This window comes from Halichoerus grypus, chromosome 2, assembly GCF_964656455.1.
Source record: "Halichoerus grypus chromosome 2, mHalGry1.hap1.1, whole genome shotgun sequence".
NCBI classification, from domain to species: Eukaryota; Metazoa; Chordata; class Mammalia; order Carnivora; family Phocidae; genus Halichoerus; species Halichoerus grypus.
Genome location: NC_135713.1, coordinates 37931498 through 37956111, shown reverse-complemented (window position 1 = coordinate 37956111; position 24614 = coordinate 37931498). Strand labels below are relative to the sequence as shown.

At 39.4% G+C, this 24614-nt stretch overlaps 2 protein-coding genes and 1 long non-coding RNA gene across 4 annotated transcripts in view; 1 reads left to right on the top strand and 2 right to left on the bottom strand.

The window, feature by feature from the left end:
* ITGA1 (integrin subunit alpha 1) overlaps window positions 1–23527 on the bottom strand; it is a 183202-nt gene extending 159675 nt beyond the window's left edge. For both annotated transcript variants that reach the window (XM_078066707.1, XM_078066708.1), the window contains exon 1: window positions 22808–23527. In XM_078066707.1, coding sequence (XP_077922833.1) covers window positions 22808–22868 — 61 coding nt within the window. In that variant the 5' untranslated portion in view covers window positions 22869–23527. The remainder of the gene's footprint in view (window positions 1–22807) is intronic.
* Window positions 9937–11878, bottom strand: PELO (pelota mRNA surveillance and ribosome rescue factor). Its single transcript, XM_036101836.2, has 2 exons — window positions 10844–11878; window positions 9937–10550 (listed from the first exon to the last, which is right to left on the bottom strand). Exons 1-2 carry the CDS (start codon window positions 11567–11569, stop codon window positions 10119–10121), a joined length of 1158 nt encoding a protein of 385 aa, XP_035957729.1. The 5' UTR covers window positions 11570–11878; the 3' UTR covers window positions 9937–10118.
* LOC144381074 (uncharacterized) lies at window positions 12057–17611 on the top strand. Its single transcript, XR_013445542.1, has 2 exons — window positions 12057–12165; window positions 17259–17611. It is a non-coding gene; the product is annotated as an uncharacterized LOC144381074 (long non-coding RNA).
* Window positions 23528–24614: the final 1087 nt, after the last annotated feature.

Below are 24614 nucleotides of genomic sequence, written 5' to 3'. Positions count from 1 at the left end.
GATCACGAGGGCAGAATTCGAGAGATAAACGATACCATAAGATGAAACAACATTAGAATAATTGGGATCCCAGAAGAAGAAGAAAGAGAGAGAGGGGCAGAAGGTATAATGGAGCAAATTATAGCAGAGAACTTCTAATGTGGGGAAGGAAACAGGCATCAAAATCCAGGAAGCACAGAGAACCCCTCTCAAAATCAATAATAATAGATCAACACCCCGACATCTAATAGTAAAACTTACGAGTCTCAGAGACAAAGAGAAAATCCTGAAAGCAGCTCGGGAGAAGAGATATGTAACCTACAATGGTAGAAACATTAGATTGGCAACAGATCTATCCGCAGAGACCTGGCAGGCCAGAAAGGACTGGCAGGACATATTGAGAGCACTAAATGAGAAAAATACGCAGCCAAGAATACTATATCCAGCTAGGCTGTCATTGAAAATTGAAGGAGAGATAAAAAGCTTCCAGGACAAACAAAAACTAAAGGAATTTGCAAACACAAAACCAGCCCTACAAGAAATCTTGAAAGGGGTCCTCTAAGCAAAGAGAGAGCCTAAAAGCAACACAGACCAGAAAGGAACACAGACAATATATAGTAACAGTCACCTTACAGGCAATACAATGGCACTAAATTCATATCTTTCAATAGTTACCCTGAATGTAAATGGGCTAAATGCCCCAATCAAAAGACACAGGCTATCAGATTGGATTAAAAAACAAGACCCATCGATATGCTGCTTGCAAGAGACTCATTTTAGATCCAAAGACACCCCCAGATTTAAAGTGAGGGGGTGGAAAACTATTTACCATGCTAATGGACACCAAAAGAAAGCTGGGGTGGCAATCCTTATATCAGACAAATTAGATTTTAAACCAAAGACTGTAATAAGAGATGAGGAAGGACACTATATCCTACTTAAAGGGTCTATCCAACAAGAAGATCTAACAATTGTAAATATCTATGCCCCTAACATGGGAGCAGCCAATTATATAAGGCAATTAATAACAAAAGCAAAGAAACACATCGAGACAATACAATAATAGTGGGGGACTTTAACACCCCCCTCACTGAAATAGACAGATCGTCTAAGCAAAAGATCAACAAGGAAATAAAGACTTTAAATGACACACTGGACCAAATGGACTTCACAGACATATTCAGAACATTCCATCCCAAAGCAACAGAATACACATTCTTCTCTAGTGCCCATGGAACATTCTCCAGAATAGATCACATCCTAGGTCACAAATCAGGTCGCAACTGGTACCAGAAGATTGGGATCATTCCCTGCCTATTTTCAGACCACAATGCTTTGAAACTAGAACTCAATCACAAGAGGAAAGTTGGAAAGAACTCAAATACATGGAGGCTAAAGAGCATCCTACTGAAGAATGAATGGGTCAACCAGGAAATTAAAGAAGAATTAAAAAAATTCATGGAAACCAATGAAAATGAAAACACAACTATTCAAAATCTTTGGGATGCAACAAAGGCAGTCCTAAGAGGAAAGTATATAGCAATACAAGCCTTTCTCAAGAAACAAGAAAGGTCTCAAGTACACAACCTAACCCTACACCTAAAAGAGCTGGAGAAAGAACAGCAACTAAAGCCTAAACCCAGCAGGAGAAGAGAAATAATAAAGATCAGAGCAGAAATCAATGAAATAGAAACTAAAAGAACAGTAGAATGGATCAACAAAACAAGGAGCTGGTTCTTTGAAAGAATTAACAAGATTGATAAACCCCTGGCCAGACTTATCAAAAAGAAAAGAGAAATGACCCAAATCAACAAAATCATGAATGAAAGAGGAGAGATCACAACCAACACCAAAGAAATACAAACAATTATAAGAACATATTATGAGCAACTCTATGCCAGCAAATTAGATAATCTGGAAGAAATGGATGCATTCCTAGAGATGTACAAACTACCAAAACTGAACTAGGAAGAAATAGAAAACCTGAACAGACCTATAACCACTAAGGAAATAGAAGCAGTCATCAAAAATCTCCCAAAACACAAAAGCCCAGGGCCAGATGGCTTCCCAGGGGAATTCTACCAAACATTTAAAGAAGAATTAATACCTATTCTTCTGAAACTGTTCCAAAAAATAGAAATGGAAGGAAAACTTCCAAACTCATTTTATGAGGCCAGCATTACCTTGATCCCAAAACCAGACAAAGACCCCATCAAAAAGGAGAATTACAGACCAATATCCCTGATGAACATGGATGCAAAAATTCTCACCAAAATACTAGCCAATAGGATCCAACAGTACATTAAAAGGATTATTCACCACGATCAAGTGGGATTTATCCCTGGGCTGCAAGGTTGGTTCAACATCCGCAAATCAATCAGCATGATACAATACATTAACAAAAGAAAGAACAAGAATCATATGATCCTCTCAATAGATGCAGAAAAAGCATTTGACAAAGTACAGCATCCTTTCTTGATCAAAACTCTTCAGAGTATAGGCATAGAGGGTACATACCTCAATACCTTAAAAGCCATCTATGAAAAACCTACAGCGAATATCATTCTCAATGGGGAAAAACTGAGAGCTTTCCCCCTAAGGTCAGGAACGCGGCAGGGATGTCCACTATCACCACTGCTATTCAACATAGTATTGGAAGTCCTAGCCACAGCAATCAGACAACAAAAAAAAATAAAAGGCATCCAAATCGGCAAAGAGGAAGTCAAACTCTCACTCTTTGCAGATGATATGATACTTTATGTGGAAAATCCCAAAGACTCCGCTCCAAAACTGCTAGAACTCATACAGGAATTCAGTAAAGTGGCAGGATATAAAATCAATGCACAGAAGTCAGTGGCATTCCTATACACCAACAACAAGACAGAAGAAAGAGAAATTAAGGAGTCGATCCCATTTACAATTGCACCCAAAACCATAAGATACCTAGGAATAAATCTAACCAAAGAGGCAAAGGATCTGTACTCAGAAAACTATAAAATACTCATGAAAGAAATTGAGGAAGACACAAAGAAATGGAAAAACGTTCCATGCTCATGGATCGGAAGAACAAATATTGTGAAGATGTCAATGCTACCTAGAGCAATCTACACATTCAATGCAATCCCTATCAAAATACCGTCCACTTTTTCAAAGAAATGGAACAAATAATCCTAAAATTTGTATGGAACCAGAAAAGACCCCGCATAGCCAGAGGAATGTTGAAAAAGAAAAGCAAAGCTGGCGGCATCATAATTCCGGACTTCCAGCTCTATTACAAAGCTGTCATCATCAAGACAGTATGGTACTGGCACAAAAACAGGCACATAGATCAATGGAACAGAATAGAGAGCCCAGAAATGGACCCTCAACTATATGGTCAACTAATCTTTGACAAAGCAGGAAAGAATGTCCAATGGAAAAAAGACAGTCTCTTCAACAAATGGTGTTGGGAAAACTGGACAGCCACATGCAGAAGAATGAAACTGGACCATTTCCTTACACCACACACAAAAATAGACTCCAAATGGTTGAAAGACCTCAATGTGAGACAGGAGTCCATCAAAATCCTAAAGGAGAACACAGGCAGCAACCTATTTGACCTCAGCCGCAGCAACTTCTTCCTAGAAACATCACCAAAGGCAAGGGAAGCAAGGGCAAAAATGAACTATTGGGACTTCATCAAGATAAAAAGCTTTTGCACAGCAAAGGAAACAGTCAACAAAACCAAAAGACAACCGACAGAATGCGAGAAGATATTTGCAAATGACATATCAGATAAAGGGCTAGTATCCAAAATCTATAAAGAACTCATCAAACTCAACACCCAAAGAACAAATGATCCAATCAAGAAATGGGCAGAAGACATGAACAGACATTTTTCCAAAGAAGACATCCAAATGGCCAACAGACACATGAAAAAGTGCTCAACATCGCTCGGCATTAGGGAAATCCAAATCAAAACCTCAATGAGATACCACCTCACACCAGTCAGAATGGCTAAAATTAACAAGTCAGAAAATGTCAGATGTTGGCGGGGATGCGGAGAAAGGGGAACCCTCCTACACTGTTGGTGGGAATGCAAGCTGGTGCAGCCACTCTGGAAAACAGTATGGAGGTTCCTCAAAAAGTTGACAATAGAGCTACCGTATGACCCAGCAATTGCACTACTGGGTATTTACCCCAAAGATACAAAAGTGTGGATCCGAAAGGGTACGTGCACCCCGATGTTTATAGCAGCAATGTCCACAATAGCCAAACTGTGGAAAGAGCCAAGATGTCCATCAACAGATGAATGGATAAAGAAGATGTGGTACATATATATGATGGAATATTATGCAGCCATCAAAAGGAATGAGATCTTGCCATTTGCAACGAGGTGGATGGAACTGGAGGGTATTATGCTGAGCGAAATAAGTCAAACAGAGAAAGACATGTATCATATGACCTCACTGATATGAGGAATTCTTAATCTCAGGAAACAAACTGAGGGTTGCTGGAGTGGGGGGTGGGGTGGGAGGGATGGGGTGACTGGGTGATGGACACTGGGGAGGGTATGTGCTCTGGTAAGTGCTGTGAATTGTGCAAGACTGTTGAATCTCAGATCTGTACCTCTGAAACAAATAATGCAATATATGTTAAGAAAGAAAAAAAAAGAAGAATGTAGCAGGAGGGGAAGAATGAAGGGGGGGAAATCGGAGGGGTAGATGAACCATGAGAGATGATGGACTCTGAAAAACAAACTGAGGGTTCTAGAGGGGAGGGGGTGGGAGGATGGGTTAGCCTGGTGATGGGTATTGAGGAGGGCACGTTCTGCATGGAGCACTGGGTGTTATGCACAAACAATGAATCATGGAACACTATATCTAAAACTAATGATGTAATGTATGGGGATTAACATAACAATAAAAAAATAAAAAAAAACCCACATACAAAAGTAATTTGGCTTTTGCCCTCAAATTTAGAAATTTTTTATCTTAGGAACTTTTAAAACTCAACTTCTATGTAATCAACACTTTGGCACTTTGGCTCTTCTACTTGTATATCTCTAGAACATTAAAGAGCTCTGTAGGGGAAAAAGTAATTATCTGACCATATTAATTATTGAAATATAGAAATATCTCTACTTTAAAGGACTTTGGTAATGGAGTCAAGGAACATTTAAAGAGATTATCTGTTTCCCTATGCTTCTGTGCCTGGCCTTTTTCCCTAGCTTTACTAATTCTTGCTAGGCCATTTTTTTTTCCCTTTCTTTCTCTCTCCGATTTCAGGTTTACTTATATGCTGACAATTCTTGTATCATTAACCTCAGCCAACTGCTTTTTCTTGAACGTCAGGCCTGTGTGCTCAATTAACTAAGGGACCTTCTTAACTAAGGGACTGAATGAATTCACTCATTCATTCATTACCCTCCCCCCCCCAATATTTTGAGCATCTACTGTGTGCCAGTGTTCTTAGCATTAAGGATATAGCAATGAACCTAACATACAATAGTCTGCCCTCATGGAGTTTACATTCTAGACAGATGATAAGCAAAACAACTAAATGAAATAAGCATTATAGAGAAAACTAAGACAAAGAAGGGCTTGGAAAGAAATCTTGGAGAAGTTATCTTTTTTTAAGACTGGCTTAGAACTTACTGAGGTGAACTTTTAGCAAAAACCTTAAGAGAGTAAGTGAGCATATAGAAATCTGGTGGAAGAGCATTTCAGATGTCCTACAGGCATCCTCAGTTTTTTTGAGAGAGAGTGTTCGGAGGGGGGCAGGGAAGGGCAGAGGGGGAGAAAGAATCTTAAGCAGGCTCCATGCCTAGTATGGAGTTGGACTTGGAGTTCAATCTCACAACCTGAGATCATGACTGAGCCAAAATCAAGAGTCGGATGCTTAACTGACTGAGCCACCCAGATGCCCTTAAAGATTCAAAACTGAACTTACTGTTTTTCCTTGCAAGCCAGCTTCTCATCCTATATTTCCTGGATTTATTTTGTTTTGCTTTTTGAATTGTGCCATCATCTCTCCCACATTAAAAAAAAAAATCTGAGACTTACCCCTATGGTCTACTCTTTAACTGAACAACAATCTGCAGCCTATGTTCTTTTGATCCTATCTCTTCATATTGCTTATTGACTTCTTTTTATTCTCGTTGCAAGGATTATTGTTATTACCCTTGTTCAAGCCAACATTGCTTTTCCCCAGGGTTTTTCTAATATGCATTCTCTTAACCAGTCTTCTTGCCTCCTCCAATTCATCCTTGATACTGCTGAACAGTTATATTTGTGAAATGCAAACATGCCATTCTCCTGCTTAAACTTTGAGTAGTTTCTCATTACTGTCAAACCACTCTTTATTGTGGCATGGAGGGTCTAATGATTAGCATACTTACCCTGCCCCTCTCCTTTTCCCAAAAACCTCTCTGGGGTTCTTCTCACCATTTTAGGTAAATTTACTGGCTCCAGCTCTATCAAGTTCCTCCTAAAAGTGACCCCTTCCAACACTGTGCTCTCTTACACTTTCTACAAGTTGCTTTTTTAACAGTGATTTGTTTACATGTTTGTCTTTCCTAAACCCAGCTCAGTGCTTGGATCAAAGTAGGCACTAAAAACCAAATGGATAAAACTAAATGTATCACCTTTAATAATGGGTATAATATAAATATAGATGCCCCATTTCTAGGATCTGGACACAGGCAAAGGATTTCTTTCTACTCAAACACTCAGAATCACCTTAGAAACACCTATTCAACATGCAATTCAACATATTCTGATACTGAACACAAATATCCAATCTTATTTGCTTGGAAAACTATCTGATTTAAAAGCACAATACTCCTTTCCCCAGTAACAGCTTTTACTTTGGGGAACTCACATATACACCATTCATCTGTGTACTTTTATTTTTAGCAATGAAGGAAATTTCAGTTCCAGAATACATGAATTGCAAAAAATATGAATCACTTCTGTTAAAGATATTTTGAGGTTAGGAGAACTGGTCACAGGGATTAAAAAAGGAAAATAAAGTTAATGACAGAAAATAGATAGAGATAAAGGAAAATTAGTTTTACAAAGCTACTATAGTGGCACCTGGGTGGAAAAAGATCCAATTTGTATAGAAGAGTGAAATGAAAATGAAATCCAGAATCAACAATCCAGACATAAAGCTAGCAAAATACTTAACATATAAATGGGGGACCTATTAGCAAAATAAACTTGATATATTTCATACCTAGAGTAAAATGAAACAATCTGTCAGCTTCTCATTTATTATACTGCAGGGGCGGGGGAGGGTAGCAAATCTTTGTTTACAAGTATCTCATGGTAAATGGACATTTACAGTACAACATTGCCTTGAGAGGTGTTTCCATTTGTAACCAAACTGTTCCTTATTAATGAATAGAAGTTGAATTAGACATTCATATTAATGAATTAGATTACTGAATATGATTTCCAAAGACTTATGGTTCATTTTGATTTTTAGAGAATAGTAAAAAAAAATTAATTTTTAAATTTTATATGCTATCACTATTTTGGTATTTCACCCTATACATATATGAAGATTAATGCTCTTGACAATGGTACAGAATGTAACTTTAAATCTTTTAAAACTTTTAAACTTTAAACTTTAAAATCTTAAGCAGGCTCCATGCCCAGTGCAGGGCTCCATCTCAAAACCTGAGCTGAGCCACCCAGGCACCCCAGAATATAACTTTTTAAAAATAGGAATTCTTGAAGATATTTTAAGTACTTTATAGACCAAAAAAAAATACGCTTTTATTTCGAGAAGTTTTATAGATAGTTAAGCTGAATACTGGCCAATTAACGCTCTTGAAATCAACCTTGAGACTCAAATGTTCTTCTCTATGGCTGGCAACCCCAGCCAGAGATTTTTACTGGTACAGGGAGAATAAACTATTGCCTATGTTTATCAGTTTTTATTATGCATAGTAATCAACTGGAGATGTTGTTAAAATACAGACTGAAACTCAGAAGGTCCAGGATTCTCGTTTCTAACAAGCTCTCAGGGTCTTGGTCCATAGTCTGCTGGTTATCCATGGACCACACTTCTGAACAGCAAGGCCTGAATCAGTGGTTCTAAGTCTTGATACCTAATGGAATCACCTGGAGAGCTATAAAAAACCATTTCCAGGGATGAAAGGTTATTGAGTCTGGGATCCAGTCATGGTAACGAGTTTAAAAGCTCCCAAGTTCAGGCTAATAAGCAGCTAAATTTGAGAACCTATGACCTAAAATGTATTGGTCAGATTTATGGGTAGGTTTCATTTCTCCTTGTTTCTAATACAGTAGGTAACAGACTAGGATTGACCGGTACTGCAGAGATTATGAGAGTACTATATGCCCCAAGTCTCCAAATTCTTACTGATAATATGAGTCATTATCAATCAGGTTCTAACGTTAAGAATCTTAGCAGTTTCATTTCTATCCTCCTACCAAATGATTTAATAACATGCTTTTCATAGTATTTTAAATATCTATGGACTTACAATAAAATGACAATCTAAATTATTTTTAGATTAGGAGGTAGATATGTAGAAATGGGATTTTAAAGTATATGCAAGTGTCTATTCCTTTTTTTTTTTTTAAAGATTTTATTTATTTATTTGACAGAAAGAGACACAGCAAGAGAGGGAACACAAGCAGGGGGAGTGGGAGAGGGAGAAGCAGGCTTCCCGCCAAGCAGGGAGCCCGATGCGGGGCTCGATCCCAGGACCCTGGGACCATGACTCGAGCTGAAGGCAGATGCTTAACAACTGAGCCACCCAGGCGCGCAGGAAGTGTCTATTCCTAATTATAGATTAAAATAAACTCAGCTTAGTTAGAAGTTTATAAAAAAATAATCCCCAGACCTGGCACTTGTCCCAGGAGAAAAGCCCAGACACAGAAAGGACAGCAAAAGTTTACTTAGTATCTGTATTTGAAGTAGGTACCAATGTGTTACAAACTTAATTACCACTCTTTCTTCATAATGCCTTTCCTAATTATTTTGCTAAATTGAGGTTTGTAAAAGGTCAGGATGCAATTCCATTCCAAGGATCCCTCCCAAACTCTTAAAATGCACATCCAAAATACTTAATGAAAATATTTTAAACTCTCAGGTATTAGCAGAAACTCCCTCATTACAGTAGAGTACTGGAGTACAAGTCAACTACCACATACTACTAATGATGTGACTTAATCAAAGTTTCTGAACAGGCCTTCTCACCCCCTAAAATAGGATGTAGAGAGAGTCCAATAAGAATGTGCAAGCACAGACTAATGCCACATAGAAATATAAGACAGCACTACATATATCTAGGATAAGCCAAATAAATACATAAATAGTGTGGCAGTGCAAAGAAATGGAGCCCAGAGCAGGGACTACTTTTCAGCTTTAGCACTAATTAGCCACATAACAAGCAAATCACATTAAAAAAAAATAAAGATACCTCAAATAACTTATCTTGAGAATCCCTAGCAGATGAAAACTCTTATGATCTAAAAATAACCGATGAAGTGGTCCTCCAAAGCAAGTATGATTAACTGTAAAACAAGGCGAAACAAGCAAAAACCCACCAAGAGTTTACTTGTAACATGATTGACTTAACAAGTCTCTTAAGAAAAATACCATTCTAAATTTGTCTTCTAGAAAAGTCTACAAATTATTTGGCCATCACTTAAAATAGCAAATTAAAAAAAAAAGTGTAGAGGAAATGGAGGAAAGGGATCATTAAATCCCGTACAAGAACACTACGCATAATTAAAATAAACAATGTAAACTGAGGATAATGAAATATTAAATAGCTTTTCCTAAGGAAAACTTATTTCAAAGTATGACACTGGGATTTTATGATCTATCCCAAAGAATATATAGGCATTCTTATATATACAAAGTGTTTTTAAGTACTGCAAGTAACTCATAATTTCTACATAAATTATTCTAATTAATAAAAATGGTAGTACATGGCGATTCTTTCCTTTTAATTTATTGCTTAGTTTGAACACATGTCCTGCCAATCACAAAATACCTAGTGTGGCCAAATACATGAGAAATCCCTGTAAGAATCACAAGGTGCCTTGCAGCTTTCTGTCAGGATGCTAAGCAAATGTAACAATGGAGACACAGCTTTTATCAGTTATAAGGTCCAATCATTAATCTTCTTCAGAACTGGAATCATCCTCTTGGTCAGAGAGTTCAGGGACAGGGAAGCGGAGAATGGCAGCTACTCCAGTCAACTGACTGAGCTGTTCCCCTGATACATGAAGACTAGAGAATATCCTAACCGTGCCTGCATTCTCTTTCACACTGTCCACCAGCTTCACATACCGGCTTCGTGTAGCGACATCCTGGTGCCTGAAAAGCTCATCGCTGATAAGCAGTGTGTCAATTGCCATAGCCTCATTGGCCTTCTCCACCTGCTTGAGTCCATAGAACGCTCGGTCAGGTTCATGTTGTAACATTTTATAGAAGTCATCCAAGGCTTTTACTTCCCCAGCAGCTTTAGTGTCTGAAAGGCGGCTAGCTACAGAAGGGTCACAAAGGGCCTCTTTCAGGGAGTACTTGTGTCCAGAGGAGGCATGTACCTAGAATCATAATTATGAAAGTTAGACAAAAGAATCTCTTAGAGTACCCATTAATCAGCCTGCAGTGACCTAAAGCCAAAAGCACAAATAAGGCTTTATATGTTTGAGGACTTAAGCAAAGTTTACTATGTAAACAGTCTATTTAACAACTCTCTTTTCATTTCATTATCTCACTTACAATCACAGTCCAGTGAACACTTTCTCCCCTCGTACTTTTCCCGGTTCCAAAATTTAAGAGTAGTTTATACAAATCCCTCTGCCCAATCTTAATTATCCTTGGAGAAGACTTTTACCTGAAGAAACTTGGACCGGTTTTCCAGGAGCACTTTGTTGTCGGTCTTCACTGCTTGTTGAAACATGTAGTCGCAGAACTGCTCCCTCACAAATCCTGGGCTGGCCACCAGGACGCACTTCACAACATCAAAGTTTATGTGGCGCTGGATAGCCTGGACCACCTGTTCGTAGAACCGCTCCAAAGCCCGATCATGTTGGGAACAGTTGCCTCTCCGTTTTCTAGGGATGTTCACCTCCACCTTGGCCCGAGTGAGGGTCATGCTGGGAGTGACTAAGCAGATATGGGCGAGGCCTTCCTGCATCACCACAGCCGCCACATCTGCACTCCAGGCTGGGTCACAGGCCTGCTCGATGCGCTCCAGAACCACACTGTCCCACTGTTTCTTGGCCAAAGTGAACTGGCGGTTGGGCTCCAGCTCAATGGTGTGGTAAGCCCCCATCTTGACATACTCATTCTCTTGGATGTTGGTCCCCTTAACCCGCAGCTGGCAGGCTTGAGAGTCAAAATCGATGGCCTCCACGCAGAGAGTGAGAGTAGTGCGGACCCGGTTGCTTCCTACGCTGCCCGTGGAGGACTCGGTCTGTACCTTGCGGATGGTGGAGGCACGCAAGCTGTCGCCCACCTGCACTAGATTGTAGGTGTGCCACATATCCTCAGGTTCTTCGGGGACTAGAGTCACCTGGCCCGCATTGTCTTTCTCAATGTCCTTTCTCACGAGCTTCATGACCTCGGCGGGGGTTCGCAGGCAGAACAAGAGGAAACGAAAAGATCCCCAGTGGGAAAGGGACAGGGAGGGGAAAGAGAGTCTAGGCCGGGAAGGGGGCGGGGTGCGGTTCCTACGGGCACTTGCCTGGCAGGAAGGAAATACTCAAGCTCTGACTCAAGCGGCCAAGGGGAACACTTACTCTAGCGCTTCTTTTCTTAGTCTCCCGGCACACCGCGCCAGACCCCCGCGAGGGACACTGCAGCAAACACAATCTTCTCCGACGTACCAGCCGCCAGCACAGACCCAGCGGCTGATGCAATGAGGGCGCATGCTCAGCCCGCGTCCCGCCTCTCGGCGCACGTTTTACGTCCCCACAGAGGAGGCGGGGTTGTAGTTTGGCGGGCGCAGGCGCGCTAAGCGCGAGGTGCGTCCGAAGAGTAAACCGAGAGGGAAGTGCTCGTTAATCTTTGGTGGCGAGTCATTTATTTTAATGCTGAACTTGGACTTCCTAAGTTTTCTCTTCCAAACCTGTTTGTGCAGAATCTGGGGAGTATGTGAGTGCAATTATTTTTCCAGCTGCGTGACGTTGCCACCGTATACCTTCTCTACCCCGGGTAAATCCAATGTTAAAAACTTAACCAAAAGTAAAAGGAATTCGCAAAAGTGAGACTTGGCCCCAAAGTTCTAAATTCAGCTTGCCTTATCAGCACTCAAACGCTGCGTGCCTGTTGGAGTTGGTATTTCCAGAAACGGTTTCAAAGAACTACTGGTCACGGTCGGTCTGGGCTCAGAGCAACGTGCCCAGCTGTTTTCTGTGCTTAGTTACCGTGTCTGCACGATCTGACTACCCAGATGTTAAAGCACTGACCCCAGAGAGAGAAGAAACTATCTGTGGAATTCACCCCTGGGTGGACCTCTCAGTTGTTTTCCCTGATGTCCTGGAAATCCCAGAATCCAAAATTGGCAGTCTCCGCTTTACGCAGCTCTGTAGCCTGTGAAATGTTAAGGTTGGGGGTTGGGTCGCCAAAATTTAGGGCCGGATCTTCACTGCCTAAATTGAGCTGAGGATATTGGAAGTAGAGAAAATCTGATTTACTAGGACCAACCCGACTGAATGGCTACAAAATTGATTTTAAAGAAAATCCTTAAGTCACTTAGCATTTTTATGGTGGTGGGGGGTTGAGAAGTGAGGATTGCCTCTTAACAAGATCAGTAAATATAAAAAGCTCACCAGAGTTTCCCTGAGAGTTAAGATGAGATGGAGAGGGGTGCCTGGGTGGCTCAGGGGTTAAGCATCTGACTTCAGCTCAAGTCATAATCTCTAGCGTCCTGGGATTGAGCCCCCACATGCTCCACGCTCTGCGTGCGTCTATCTCTCCCTTTTCCCCTCCCCCTCCGCTCATACTCATGCGCTCGATCTCTTGCTCTTTTTCAAATAAATAAAATCTTAAAAAAAAAAAAAAAAGAGAAAAGAGAATAGAGGAGGTGAACAGAGTAGTCCTACCTACATATCTTCTCATTCTCTTTCTTATCTTGTATATGGCACTGAAAGGGAATCTTACCACTGGGAACTGGTGAGACCAGGATGAAAGGGAGGAATCTGATTTTGGCACAAGTCTTGATACTGATGCCTCAATTATCTTCCTCAGAGATTCTCAGGGGACACAAAAATCCCTTCTAAAGCTCTAGTACAAATTAGAGGCATTGTTTGTTTTGTGGTTTCTCTCCCTCCTTTTCCTCTTCCTTCCACACCTTCCTGTCATACTGAGTGCCCTTATAAAGTTTTTAACTCAGACTGCCTTCTTCCACTTCCAAGAAAACCCAGCAACTTTGAGTAAGGAACTGATTGCACTAAACTGTGAAGATGGCTTGCCTCTCCAAAGGACATTTCCTAACTGGGAGAGAGAAATACTTTGAGTTGCTCCTTGATCACCTTTCTAAGTAGAATTTACTTCTCTCCAAAGTCTGACAAAGATTAAAAACCACAGAATCACAGTGGCAGGCATACAGTAGGATCTTAGTAAGTGTTAAATTTTTCTTTAAGAGCTATCATTTATTGAATATTCATCAGGTACTTTCCTATACTCTTCTAATCCTCTTCTGTAAATATTTGTTATCCTCATTTTGTAGATTAAGAAAATGAATTACAGAAAAATAAATGTATTCAAGATCACAAAACCAGCTTTTAAATTCAGACCTGCTTAACTTGACACCCTCTCCTCTGTTCAGTGGTGCAGGCTATATTATAGATGCTCGAAATCATCTCTGCAACCACAAATTATGTGCTGTCATCCACTGCCACTTCCCCTTTATTGTCACCTTTACGAATTCAAGACCCACAGCTTAGGAACTAACTGAGAGCATCTGAAAGGCACCAGTCCCTTCCTTGATTTTATTAGTTTTAAAAATCTTTATATTCATCCATTCAACATAGTTTTCCTTCTGCCCAGCCTAGGTCACACCATTATAATCCTTTAGAAAAATCTAATATTATACTTTAGAAAAATATGCATATATTTCTACACTTAAAACCTGTGGGAAATCCACACTGACTGTTAATTCTGTGGTTCTTTTAAAAAGTTTATTTAAATTATGGGCCTAACTACTTTGGGCTGTCTTTTTATTTTTTATTTTATTTTATTTTATTGTTTAAGATGTTATTTATTTGACAGAGAGAGAGAGAGCACAAGCAGGCAGAGTGGCAGGCAGTGGGAGGCAGAGGGCGGCAGAGGGAGAGGGAGAAGCAAACTCTCTGCTGAGCAGAGAGCCCCATGTGGGGCTCGATCCCAGGACCCTGGGATCATGACCTGAGCTGAAGGCAGATGCTTAACCAACTGAGCCACCCAGGTGCCCCATTGGCTGTCTTTTTAAACGTAGATGTGCTTTGGTGATTGAACATACTACAAAATTTTTCATAGAATTACTATTTGATCTGAAATGGAACTATTTTTTAGAAACTGGAGCTTACTGTTGAGTGATCTGATGTTTCTCCCAGATTTTGTGTGGTAACTTAATATTTCCAGACTAATTGCATTTCTATTTTGAGTTATTTAGAGTTCTCATTCCCTACTAATTAAAATCCAATTCCCTAGCATTCAAGGCCTTCATGATTTGGCCTTACAGCTTTATTTTCTACTTGCCGCCCTCTAGCACCCTATATTCTAAAGGAATAATCTTTGTTCCCCATACATCCTGGGAACTGTCTACTTGCTGCCCTTAACTCATGCCGTTCTCTTTCTTTAAAATGTCGCTGCCTCTCACTCCTGTCTCCATAAATCCCACTTCTTTTTAAGCACCTGCTTAAATGTTATCTCACATTTGAAACCATTCATTATATTAATTGGAATACTTTTCTTTCTTATCGAACTCTGAGTGGATTCGTCCTTTTATTCCCCCACTGACCCTTGAAAAGTCCCTTGCACATAGTAGGCACTTATATATTGACGATAAGCTGAGTAGATCAGATGTAAAGTGTGGCAGCTATATGAGTATTATCACAGACAGTTCTTAAGGCATGATATTGTTACCAGCTATAGTTCACTTAATAATGGTATATAAAAAGTAATTCCTCTTATTGTAAAACTGCTGTAGTTATAGCAGTTATGTAATAGATAGCAGTATATGACATTTTCATTCTTTACCAAAATACACAAAATCATGAGAAAAAAACATGATTTAGCTTTGTTACTTTAAATTATAATTTTATATTTACTTACTGGCTTTTTGAAAATAGAAACCTTTATATCAGTAACTTTATATCTATTTTTTCTATTTTATTTATATTAATCTCTCTAGAATTAAAAGTTTTCAATTTGTTGTTTTTGATATAATTCCAGTCTCAAAAAGAGAACTGGACTAGAAGTCAAATGTCCTGGATTGTAATTTTTACCCTGTCAATTGTTTTTACTCTGTTGGCAGACCTTAGTCTCTTAGAAACTCCATTTCTTTTACTTAAGAATTGAGGGCATTGAAATCAATAATTAAAATTGTCTTAATTATAAAGATTATGCTGCAAAAATCTTTAAAAAAAGAAAAACACTACTCATAATCTCACCCTATCATATTTATTTTCAATTTTGCATAGTACCTTTTGAATTTTATTCTTCCTAAGGTCCATTGCAGTAGCAAAAGATCAATACCAAGTTTAATACTTGCACAGCAAGAGTCAGCAGACATGAGTCATGATCTTTCTAGCTAGATTATAGCAACTTTAGATTAAGTCCCCTAACATCTACAAGCCTGAACTTTTCATTCTAAATTGTAAATCAGATTATTTGTCCTGCCTCTCTCTCTTGATAACCCTTATAAGGTTCTATTGAGATTATGATACTTTGTAGAGTTCTACAAACACGTGAGATACTGTGGTATATCTCTAAGAATGCCTGACCTGAAGCTAGAAATCTGGATCAGACAAAGCAAGGGGCAAGGGCTCACTTAAACATGATCATAATTATTCAGCCTTAGAAAAATAACTGGTTCAGTAAAGTTGACTGCTGGATAATCTGTTGGGTACCATTAATTTATACTAGTATCTCTTCTCCAGGGAAACCTTAGGTCAGCCCTAGTGCATGAGTTCATGTACCTCATTGGTGAATTGGATTACAATTCTCCTTCCTATTATAATGGTATGTTAGAAATGGTTTGTATGACAGCATCAGGGATTCTGAGCTCCTGAAGAATGGAAATCTTGTTTGAATACCCTGGGCTTAGCACGGTAAGGCTGTATAAATGTTCCTGTTTCTAGTATATTTTTTTGCAAGACTTAACTTTCTTGCAACACATACTTATCTTTTCCTTCCTTTGCTTAGAGCACCTTAGAGGCTCCTCCCATCATTGCTTCCTTGCTTGTCTATTGCCTTTTTCAGACTGTGAGCCTACCTTTTATTTGTTTGTGTTCCTGAAACCCAGCACAGCAATTGTCATATGAACGTAGTCATTATATGAAAGGATGCATAATTGTGAGTTCTCCTTTAATGCAGAATTTTTAACTTGTCTACCCCTGGCATCTTAAAATTAGGAAAACATTCTGTTTTATAATGTTACTAAAATTTTAAAGAGAAGATTACTCTTAAGGTAAGTTTCTAAAAACCTATTTCAATTTTTGAGATACCCGTGCTTAGATAAGAAAATGATTATCTTAAACACATCTTACTGAGGAAAGGATCTTAAAATGTTGCAAATAATGTATAATGACAATTTTATTATGCCTGTTTAGAAAATGGTCTTTGCAGAATAAGCCAGAGCTCTGATTATGAATATCTAATAATAAATGCAATCAGTTATGTAAAGAGAATGTGCTAACCTCAGGTTGTTCAAAGATGCCCATGTGCCCTCCACAAGCAAAGCTAAGTGGACAGCTGGGAGAAGTATTCAGCTAATTCAGGCAAAAGGGGAAAAGGGAAAGTTTTTGTTTTTTTTACAGAGATCTACTGTTTGGATAAAACAATATTAATGTTTTTGCACATAAAGTGAATTCTTAATACCAACCAGTGCATATATTCTAACCTCCTTTTAAGACTTAGTTGACTTTTTAATCTTCCTTTTAAATTATAGAAGACTTTAGATAAAAATTAGGTCCCTTCATATGCGTATAGCCCTAGCACTAGTCCATTTATGACAGAAATTTAGGGTTTGCCAAAACTAGTCATTGATCTTGTGCAACTGGAACATTTTTGATTACTTTATTGTCACATTTCTCCTGAAGCAGAATATTCAGACGAAGCTCATTCTTGGGATTTGGTGAGGCTGCTGATGACAGAGGAACAATTATCCCCTGTATCATATAGAAAAAAACTAAGAAGAGGGACAAAGTTCATATCATTGTATCAAGAAAGAATGTCATTTATATCCAGGAGTATGTTTGCAATTTTATGATGCAGTTTTTAAAAATACAAAGAAATGTGATAGAAAATTCCTATGTAGATTTACTGTATGTTATGTTTGTAATTTTCAGATGCACCTTTTCCCATCTTTCAACATCTCTAACAGTCTAATAATTATAATTGGATTGGCAGCACTTTTTTTTCTTCATAGTGAATAAAATAATGATGCATTATTCAATTGATGGTGTCTTTCATTCAATCAGATATAAATATGGGTGTGTGTGTATATATATATGTGTATATACACACATATATATATATATTCCAGGTGAGAATACAGTTAGAAGAGACAATCTGATCTCTTAAGTATTTATGAGTTTGTCTTTTGTCTATCTTTTGAGATTCATTCAATAACAAATTTTCAAGTGCCTATTATTCTTAGATGCTAAGGATAATAAACTCTACCCTCACAGAGCATATAGCAAGCTGGGAAGACAGACAGATATTTAACTAACCATATCATGTGGTACAGTATAGAAGCAAAGACGCTAGAGGCTTACATGTTTCTGGGGAAGGAGGACCAATTTACCCCAGTGGGTTTCTTGGAAATGACGTTCATGTGGGGACTTGAGGGTAAGCAAGCAGTGTGAGCAACTGCTTATGCAAAGGCCTGGAGACCTCAGAGGAGCTGGCACAACAGAAGAGCTAAAAGAAACTAAGTAATCTTGACAGGAATATATTCAGCTCATTTACATCTCTTGATATTCTTCTGTACTTGCTTTGAGAGTGAATACAATTCTCCAGTCACAGACCACTCCGGATAGGCAATGTATTTTGATTTTAGCATTGTGGCAACAATTCCAAATATCTTTCATCTCAATTTTTAACATGAATTCAAATACACTATTTTGTGTTTCATACAACAGAAGGATTGTGTAGGTAAAGAATAGCATTTTGATCCCTAATTTTCTGAATATGTTTTAAACACGAGCTAGCTACTCTACAAAATATTTTAAGAGGCATATGAAAATCCAGCAAGTTCTAAACCTAATGGGAAGTTTCTTGGGTTGGAGGTGGAAAAACATAGGCAGAAGAGCATCCATCTAAGGAAGTAAAATCAACAGTTATAAGCTGTGGCCCAAGAGTTTATGCATCAAAACAGCATCACAACAGCAGGGACGAAAAATAGGCAAACTAGTTAAACATATATATTTCATTGCTACTCTCAATGCCTATTTATTAAACAAACATCCTATGAATTTACTGCTACCTTTACAGACATCATAATGACTAAAGAGTTTCACCATCTTCAATAATTCCTGACAGTCCATTGTGTGCCGCTGGAGGTCATTTCTTTGTTATGGGTAAGTATTTGATTTCCATATTCAGCCATCACCTCACTGGACTTCATTTTGAATAGAAAATCTTAACTGAAAAAAGTCACAAAGGCAGACTCCTTGCTCTTAGGCTAACTAAAATGTTTCTAGTGAGGAGAGACATATAACTCAAATAGGGGTCATTCTCTATATTCTGAATATCCAGGGATAGTCTTATTTGAGTTATAATTAATATAGGGTGGGACATCATCTAATTTCATGATATACCTAAAAGTCAAGAAAATATCAGATACACATCATTAATTAGGTCCTTTTCAAAGTCTTTTAGACAGTTATGCTTGGCTTTAACATTCAGAGGGTTGAGCAAGAAGGAAATGGACTTGAATTTTGATAGTCTATATGGCATATTATTTCACAGCATGAGATTTGAGATCAGAGAGTAAGCTGAGCACAGGCTTTGCCATTTACTAGTCATGGGACTTTGGACAAATTAATCTCTTACCATTTTGGTTTCTTCATCTCTAATATATGGATAATATTCTAAAATTTTCCTTTTTTTGAGATTAAAGTGAAATAATACATGTAAAGTTTTTGGCACAAGGCCTCACACATAATATGTTCCCAATAAATATGTGCCTTTCAGCATTGTGTTAGTTGTTCTCTGTTATTGTATGTCCTGACCCTATTCCCCAGGAGGTTTAATTCTGCCATTTGGACTTGGCCAATGAGAGGGTTGGGCAAGACATTAGAGGGTGGGAGGAAAAGAAGGGGGTATTTATTTCTCCTGCTCCCTCCTGGCTGGGCTTCAGCTGTGGCTCTAGCTGCACTCCTCTTCCTATGCCCCAGCTCCTGTCCAACAGCCCTTCTCCCATAGCTAGAGTTCACAGTCAGCCTGACCCTGCTACCTCCTCAGGCCTAAGAGTGGTAATGGCTTCTCTTCCCACTGTGGCTTCAGAGGCTTTCTTCTCACTATTGTTTGTCCTTAGGTGCTCCGCCATCTTTTGTCAGTTCTTTAAATGCCTCTGTAAACAGTCCTTTATTAAACTTTCTTTAGTTAATTAACTAAATATATTATATTTAACTAAATATAGTTAGTGTCACTAGTTTTTTGCTGGGACTTTGACTTACATAAAATAATAATCTTTGTTGACAAGTCATTTTAAAATACTGTTAAAAGCTAATACAAGACAATTCTTAATCCAATGGGAAGTTTATTGGGATGGTGGTTTGTTGTCGTGATATAAACCCAGCTTTGAAGGCTAGAGAGGGTTCCTTTAGATGGCAGCTTTGAAGGCTGGAGAGAGTTTGTTTAGATGGCAGGGGGTGGTGGGAAGGAAGGGTGGAGTTCTTTTCTAGATATATAAAACAACAAGATCATAGCCACAGTAGCAAAATGAGCATGAGGACTGTGTAGAAAGTAAGGAAATGTGACTGGCTTTCATGGGAAGTTTACATTTCAGGGTTTTGGTAGGCAGGATAATGGTGTCCCAAAGATGTTCATGTCCTAATCCCTAGAACCTGTTAATATGTTACCTTATATGGCAAAAGGGACTCAGCACATGTGATTAAATTAAGGATCTCAAGATGAGGAGATTATTCTGGATTATCCAAGTGGGTCCATTGTAATTAGAAGGATCCTTATTAGAAAGAGGCAATAGGGTCAGAGTCAGAGAAGGAAATGGACGATGAAGCAGAGTCAGAGGAAAGATGTGAAAATGCTATTCTGCTGGCTTTGAAGATGGAGGGTGGAGCCACAAGCTAAGGAATGCAGGTGGCCTCTAGGAGCTGGAAAAGGCAAGGAACTGGATTCTCCCTGATATAGCCTTCAGAAGACACACAGCTCGGCCCACACCTTGATTTTAGCCCAGTGATACTTCTAACTTACAGAACTGTAACATATTTGTTTTCTTTTAAGCCAATAAATCTATAGTAGTTTGATACAACAGAAATAGGAAACCGATACAGGTATAGTAAGAGAGAGAGGGTGCTAGATTAGGGCAAACCCCGAGTGGTCAGTGGAGAATTCTGGATTTCATCTGAAGACAATAAAGAACCACGAAAGTGTTTTTGTTTGTTTGTTTTACTAAAAAGACTAAGATATAATGAAAATTACTTATTAAGAAGATAGATTAGAGGTTGGGTACAGATTTGCAACAAAAAGAGCTCTCTACAGTAGTGTGCATGGGGAAGTATGGTGATGAGACCACAGGTTGGTTGTGGATTCTATGAATTGAGAAGTTTCCAGGAAAGCTGACAATATGATGACTGATTGGAAAACCAGCAAAGGAGAGGAAGAAGTCAAATTTCAGATCCTTGTGTTGTGAAATGGGCATAAATATAGCATATATGAGGAACATACTGATTCTGATGCAATAAATTTTAAATTTTAGTATGAGTAATACACACACACATACACACACAAAAGGAAATTAAATATTATAATTTAGAAATATCTATGCATTATTCTTTAAGTCCTTTTCTGCATTTAGCAAGGCATATTATCCCAACAATTGCAGAAAACCCACAGTATGCAACTGTGACTGTTTTAGGCATGAGTAAATAGTTAAACCTAAAAAATCTTCAATTATATAATATATAAAATTGTATATATATACATATATTTCATATATACATATGTGAAATTGTAACTTATTAACCTCTATTTTTTTAAGTTTCATTCTTGTCTTTTTAGAGGAGATGTGCAAACTGCATTTGATCGTTTCTGCACTAGTGACCGCTTATTTGGTAAAATGAAAAAGGTACAACTTGAGTAGCTAGAAAACTTCAGATTTTGTACAACGACAACAAAATGCAAACAACCTCCAAAAAGTTTGAGCTGAAGAGGCATCATAGGTCAAATAAGTGCAAAGGGCAGTGACAGTAGCTAGTAAGTTAAACCATTCACTGGCTGTAAAGCTGTTCAGAAGTTACTACTGTTTGGATTACTGGACACGTCCTGAGTAGTGGAAAATATTTGGATGAAAAGTCAATAGCTCATAATTAACTCTCTTAATACCACCTCACCATGAAAAAATGTTTTGTTTGCGAATAATCCATTTCTCAGTGATCTTCATAAGACTTAATAATGCTTGGGCATCTAAATCAGAGTAACGGGCCTGATCACCCCTCTTTTTAATGGAAAAATGTTAAATTAACTAATACCAATAAGCATGCCAGCAGTAAAGACACTGAACATTGAATACTGATGATATGCTAAACCCAACCATTAACCTAACCATTAATCAGGTCACTTTCTTTCACACAAAGCTTCACCAGTCTGCCTTTTTCTTTCACCATTGCAACTATCCCCCCTCAGTATATGGTAAAATCTGACCATGGGTTAGTGATTTGGAAAATCTTAGAAAATGCTATGATTCAACCTTTTTCTAAACTGGATATAACTTTGCATTTCCAGTGTTTTTTTTAAAGTCCTTCCTTAAAAATACCTTTTATACACAAGTAACAATACTATATTTTGCATTTAAAAAAATAGTCTGCTCTGAGACTATCCCTTTCTCAATTTCAAAGTGTTCCTCCTCCTTATATAGAAACATCATTTCAGGACAAGAAACAATTTTGCCTTGCTTTCCTTTCTTTCCTCCTTCTGTAGTAGAAAAGATCTTGAATACTTGACAGCAAGAAAATGCAATAATGCTCACTCTTGAGTAACCTGAAGGTAGGAACTTTGCATATAAATCCGGTGCCCTCTCGTTTCCTTCCTCCAAAAAAAAAAAAAAAAAAAAAAGTAAATAAATAAATAAAGGCGGGGAACGACATTCAGCAAAGTCCTAAAATACAATGTAAACTGTCAAAACAACTTTAATTGTAAAGTCATTTCTAGCTTGTAAAGTTTTCAGCACTGTCTCCCTCCTACCATTGCGGGGGAAGGTTTTGAAACACATCAAAACTAGTATCAAAAACAAAACGCAGACACTCCTTTCTGTACTCGGACCTGCCTAGACTACCTGGAGAGCGTCCCAAAGTGAACCAGCGCTCCCTCCACCTCTCTGGGCCAGACAGAGCTCTCTCTATCTCCCTACCCACAAGTAGCCCGGAGCCCCGCACGCAGATGCTCAGAAAAAAACAAGGTCGCTCACCGGTGAGGAGCCAGCAGCAGGCGACAGCGACCCCTGGGCTGGCCTGGCGTCGGGGGGCCATGGCCGGGGAGCCCGCAGAGCCCGGGGGACGCGCTGGATGGGAGGGCAAGACGCGGCAGGACTGGGCACGGGAGCCGCGCGCTCTGGGCCACTCTGACGACGCAGGTCTCAGTCTCCGGCCCCGGTCAGTCGCGGCGCCGAGAAGCCGAAGAGTGAATTTCCTGTGTTTTCGACGAATGCCTCTAGGTCCTCTCCACGCTTTTCATATCCCAGACTTACTGCCCCATCGCCCGCCCCTTCGCGCGCTCGGTCTCTGAAATCCCACTGGCAGCCTCCCAGGCTCTGTCCGAGACATGGACAAATAAAGCCAGCTTCGCGGGTTCGTGTTTAGGCTAAAGTCCACGGGCTGCAAAGCAAACCTTAAAGGGACATCTGCCTTTCATTGAGAGGGTGATCCCGCTCTCTGTGCCAGCTCCCTAAGGTGGTAGGAAGGCGGGCTAGGGCTGGACCTTCGGGAGAGTGTCGCCAGCCCAGTGGCCCCGCCTTCACACCCCTTACCTCTCCCTGGGTCGGGGCAGGGAGGGCACTTTCAAAGTGCCCTGGCTCCTTGGCCCTTAAGGGGAGGCTGCTTTCCTGGGGTCAAATTGCGCAGAAGGAATTAGACTGTCTCTGAAAGTGAGCACCACCTCCCTCTCCTGCGGACACTTGAACTTCGCTGTGCTGTTGTCTGGCCCTGAGAGAGAGAGAGAGAGAGAGAAGAGGGGGCGTCCACTCAGACACGCCCCCACAGAGGGTTTTGCTTTCGCTTATGGCGAGTTTGCTTCATTTATGGTGATTTGTGGTTGAACGGTGGTTGCCCTTAAACTTTTCTTTGGGGAGACTGTAAGTGGGAGAGAAGAAGAAAAACAAGAGGGGGAGAAAAGAAAAAAAAGAAAGGAAGAATGATAAATGCAAGAGGGAAGAGGGAGGTTAATGAAGGGAGGAAAACAGTCTCCTTAGAAATGGTTATGTGTGTGGACTATTTTGTTTAAGTTGAATTAAGATGTTTGTACACTGGGAATTGAATCTAATAAAGAACTCAGGGCACTGTTTTATTTCTTCTTGTTATAGACTTTTATAAGTAAGAGTGCATTAAATCATGTTCATGTTACTCCTTCCTCTCCCACTCCCACTCTCTAGGGAACTGAAGATTGGGAAGTTAAGTTGATAGGTCAAAATGTTGGAGATTGTTACCCCACCCGGGGAGACCCAGGCCAGAAAAGGCGCTTAAGAATTTGCAGTGCTTCCCTTCCTTGTTGAATGAGTTGTACAACCTCCCTGAGTCAAGAGCCACATTCACATGTTAGCTTCACTTGCTGTTTTTTGTTTAAAGCAGCTGTGTCTTAATGGTTTTGAGAACTTCAAAGAAAGAGGAGTGGATGAGTGGATTTGTGTTTACAGGTGGTGGAGGAAATCAAATCTATTCAATTCAGTTCAATTCAAAAGTAACAACTAATTATCTCTATCTAGCAGGACTAGGGCTAGGCAGGACAAGACTGCCACCCAAAGGAGGACTCTGCCTAGAACACAATACAGGTGACATAGTATAGGTAACCCAAGAGAAGGGAAGGGAGAAGCCCACAGGGATGACTGAATAGATTGCCACCAAATAGAAGATTGCAGGAGCCAAAGTTTGGAAAAGATAAAAGGTAAAGAAATGTAATGAAGATCAAAAATAGGGTGGGCAGCCCTGAGAGGTTCAAGGCCATCAAATCTCAGTAACATGACCCATCAGAGCTAAGGAATTCCTCTTCTAATTTATGTGTGA

Coding starts and splice junctions, on each gene's coding strand:
- PELO (XM_036101836.2), bottom strand. CDS start 11,569: ATGAAGCTCGTGAGAAAGGACATTGAGAAAGACAATGCGGGCCAGGTG. Junction 10,551..10,843: donor ACCGGTCCAAGTTTCTTCAG/GTAAAAGTCTTC, acceptor TTATGATTCTAG/GTACATGCCTCCTCTGGACA.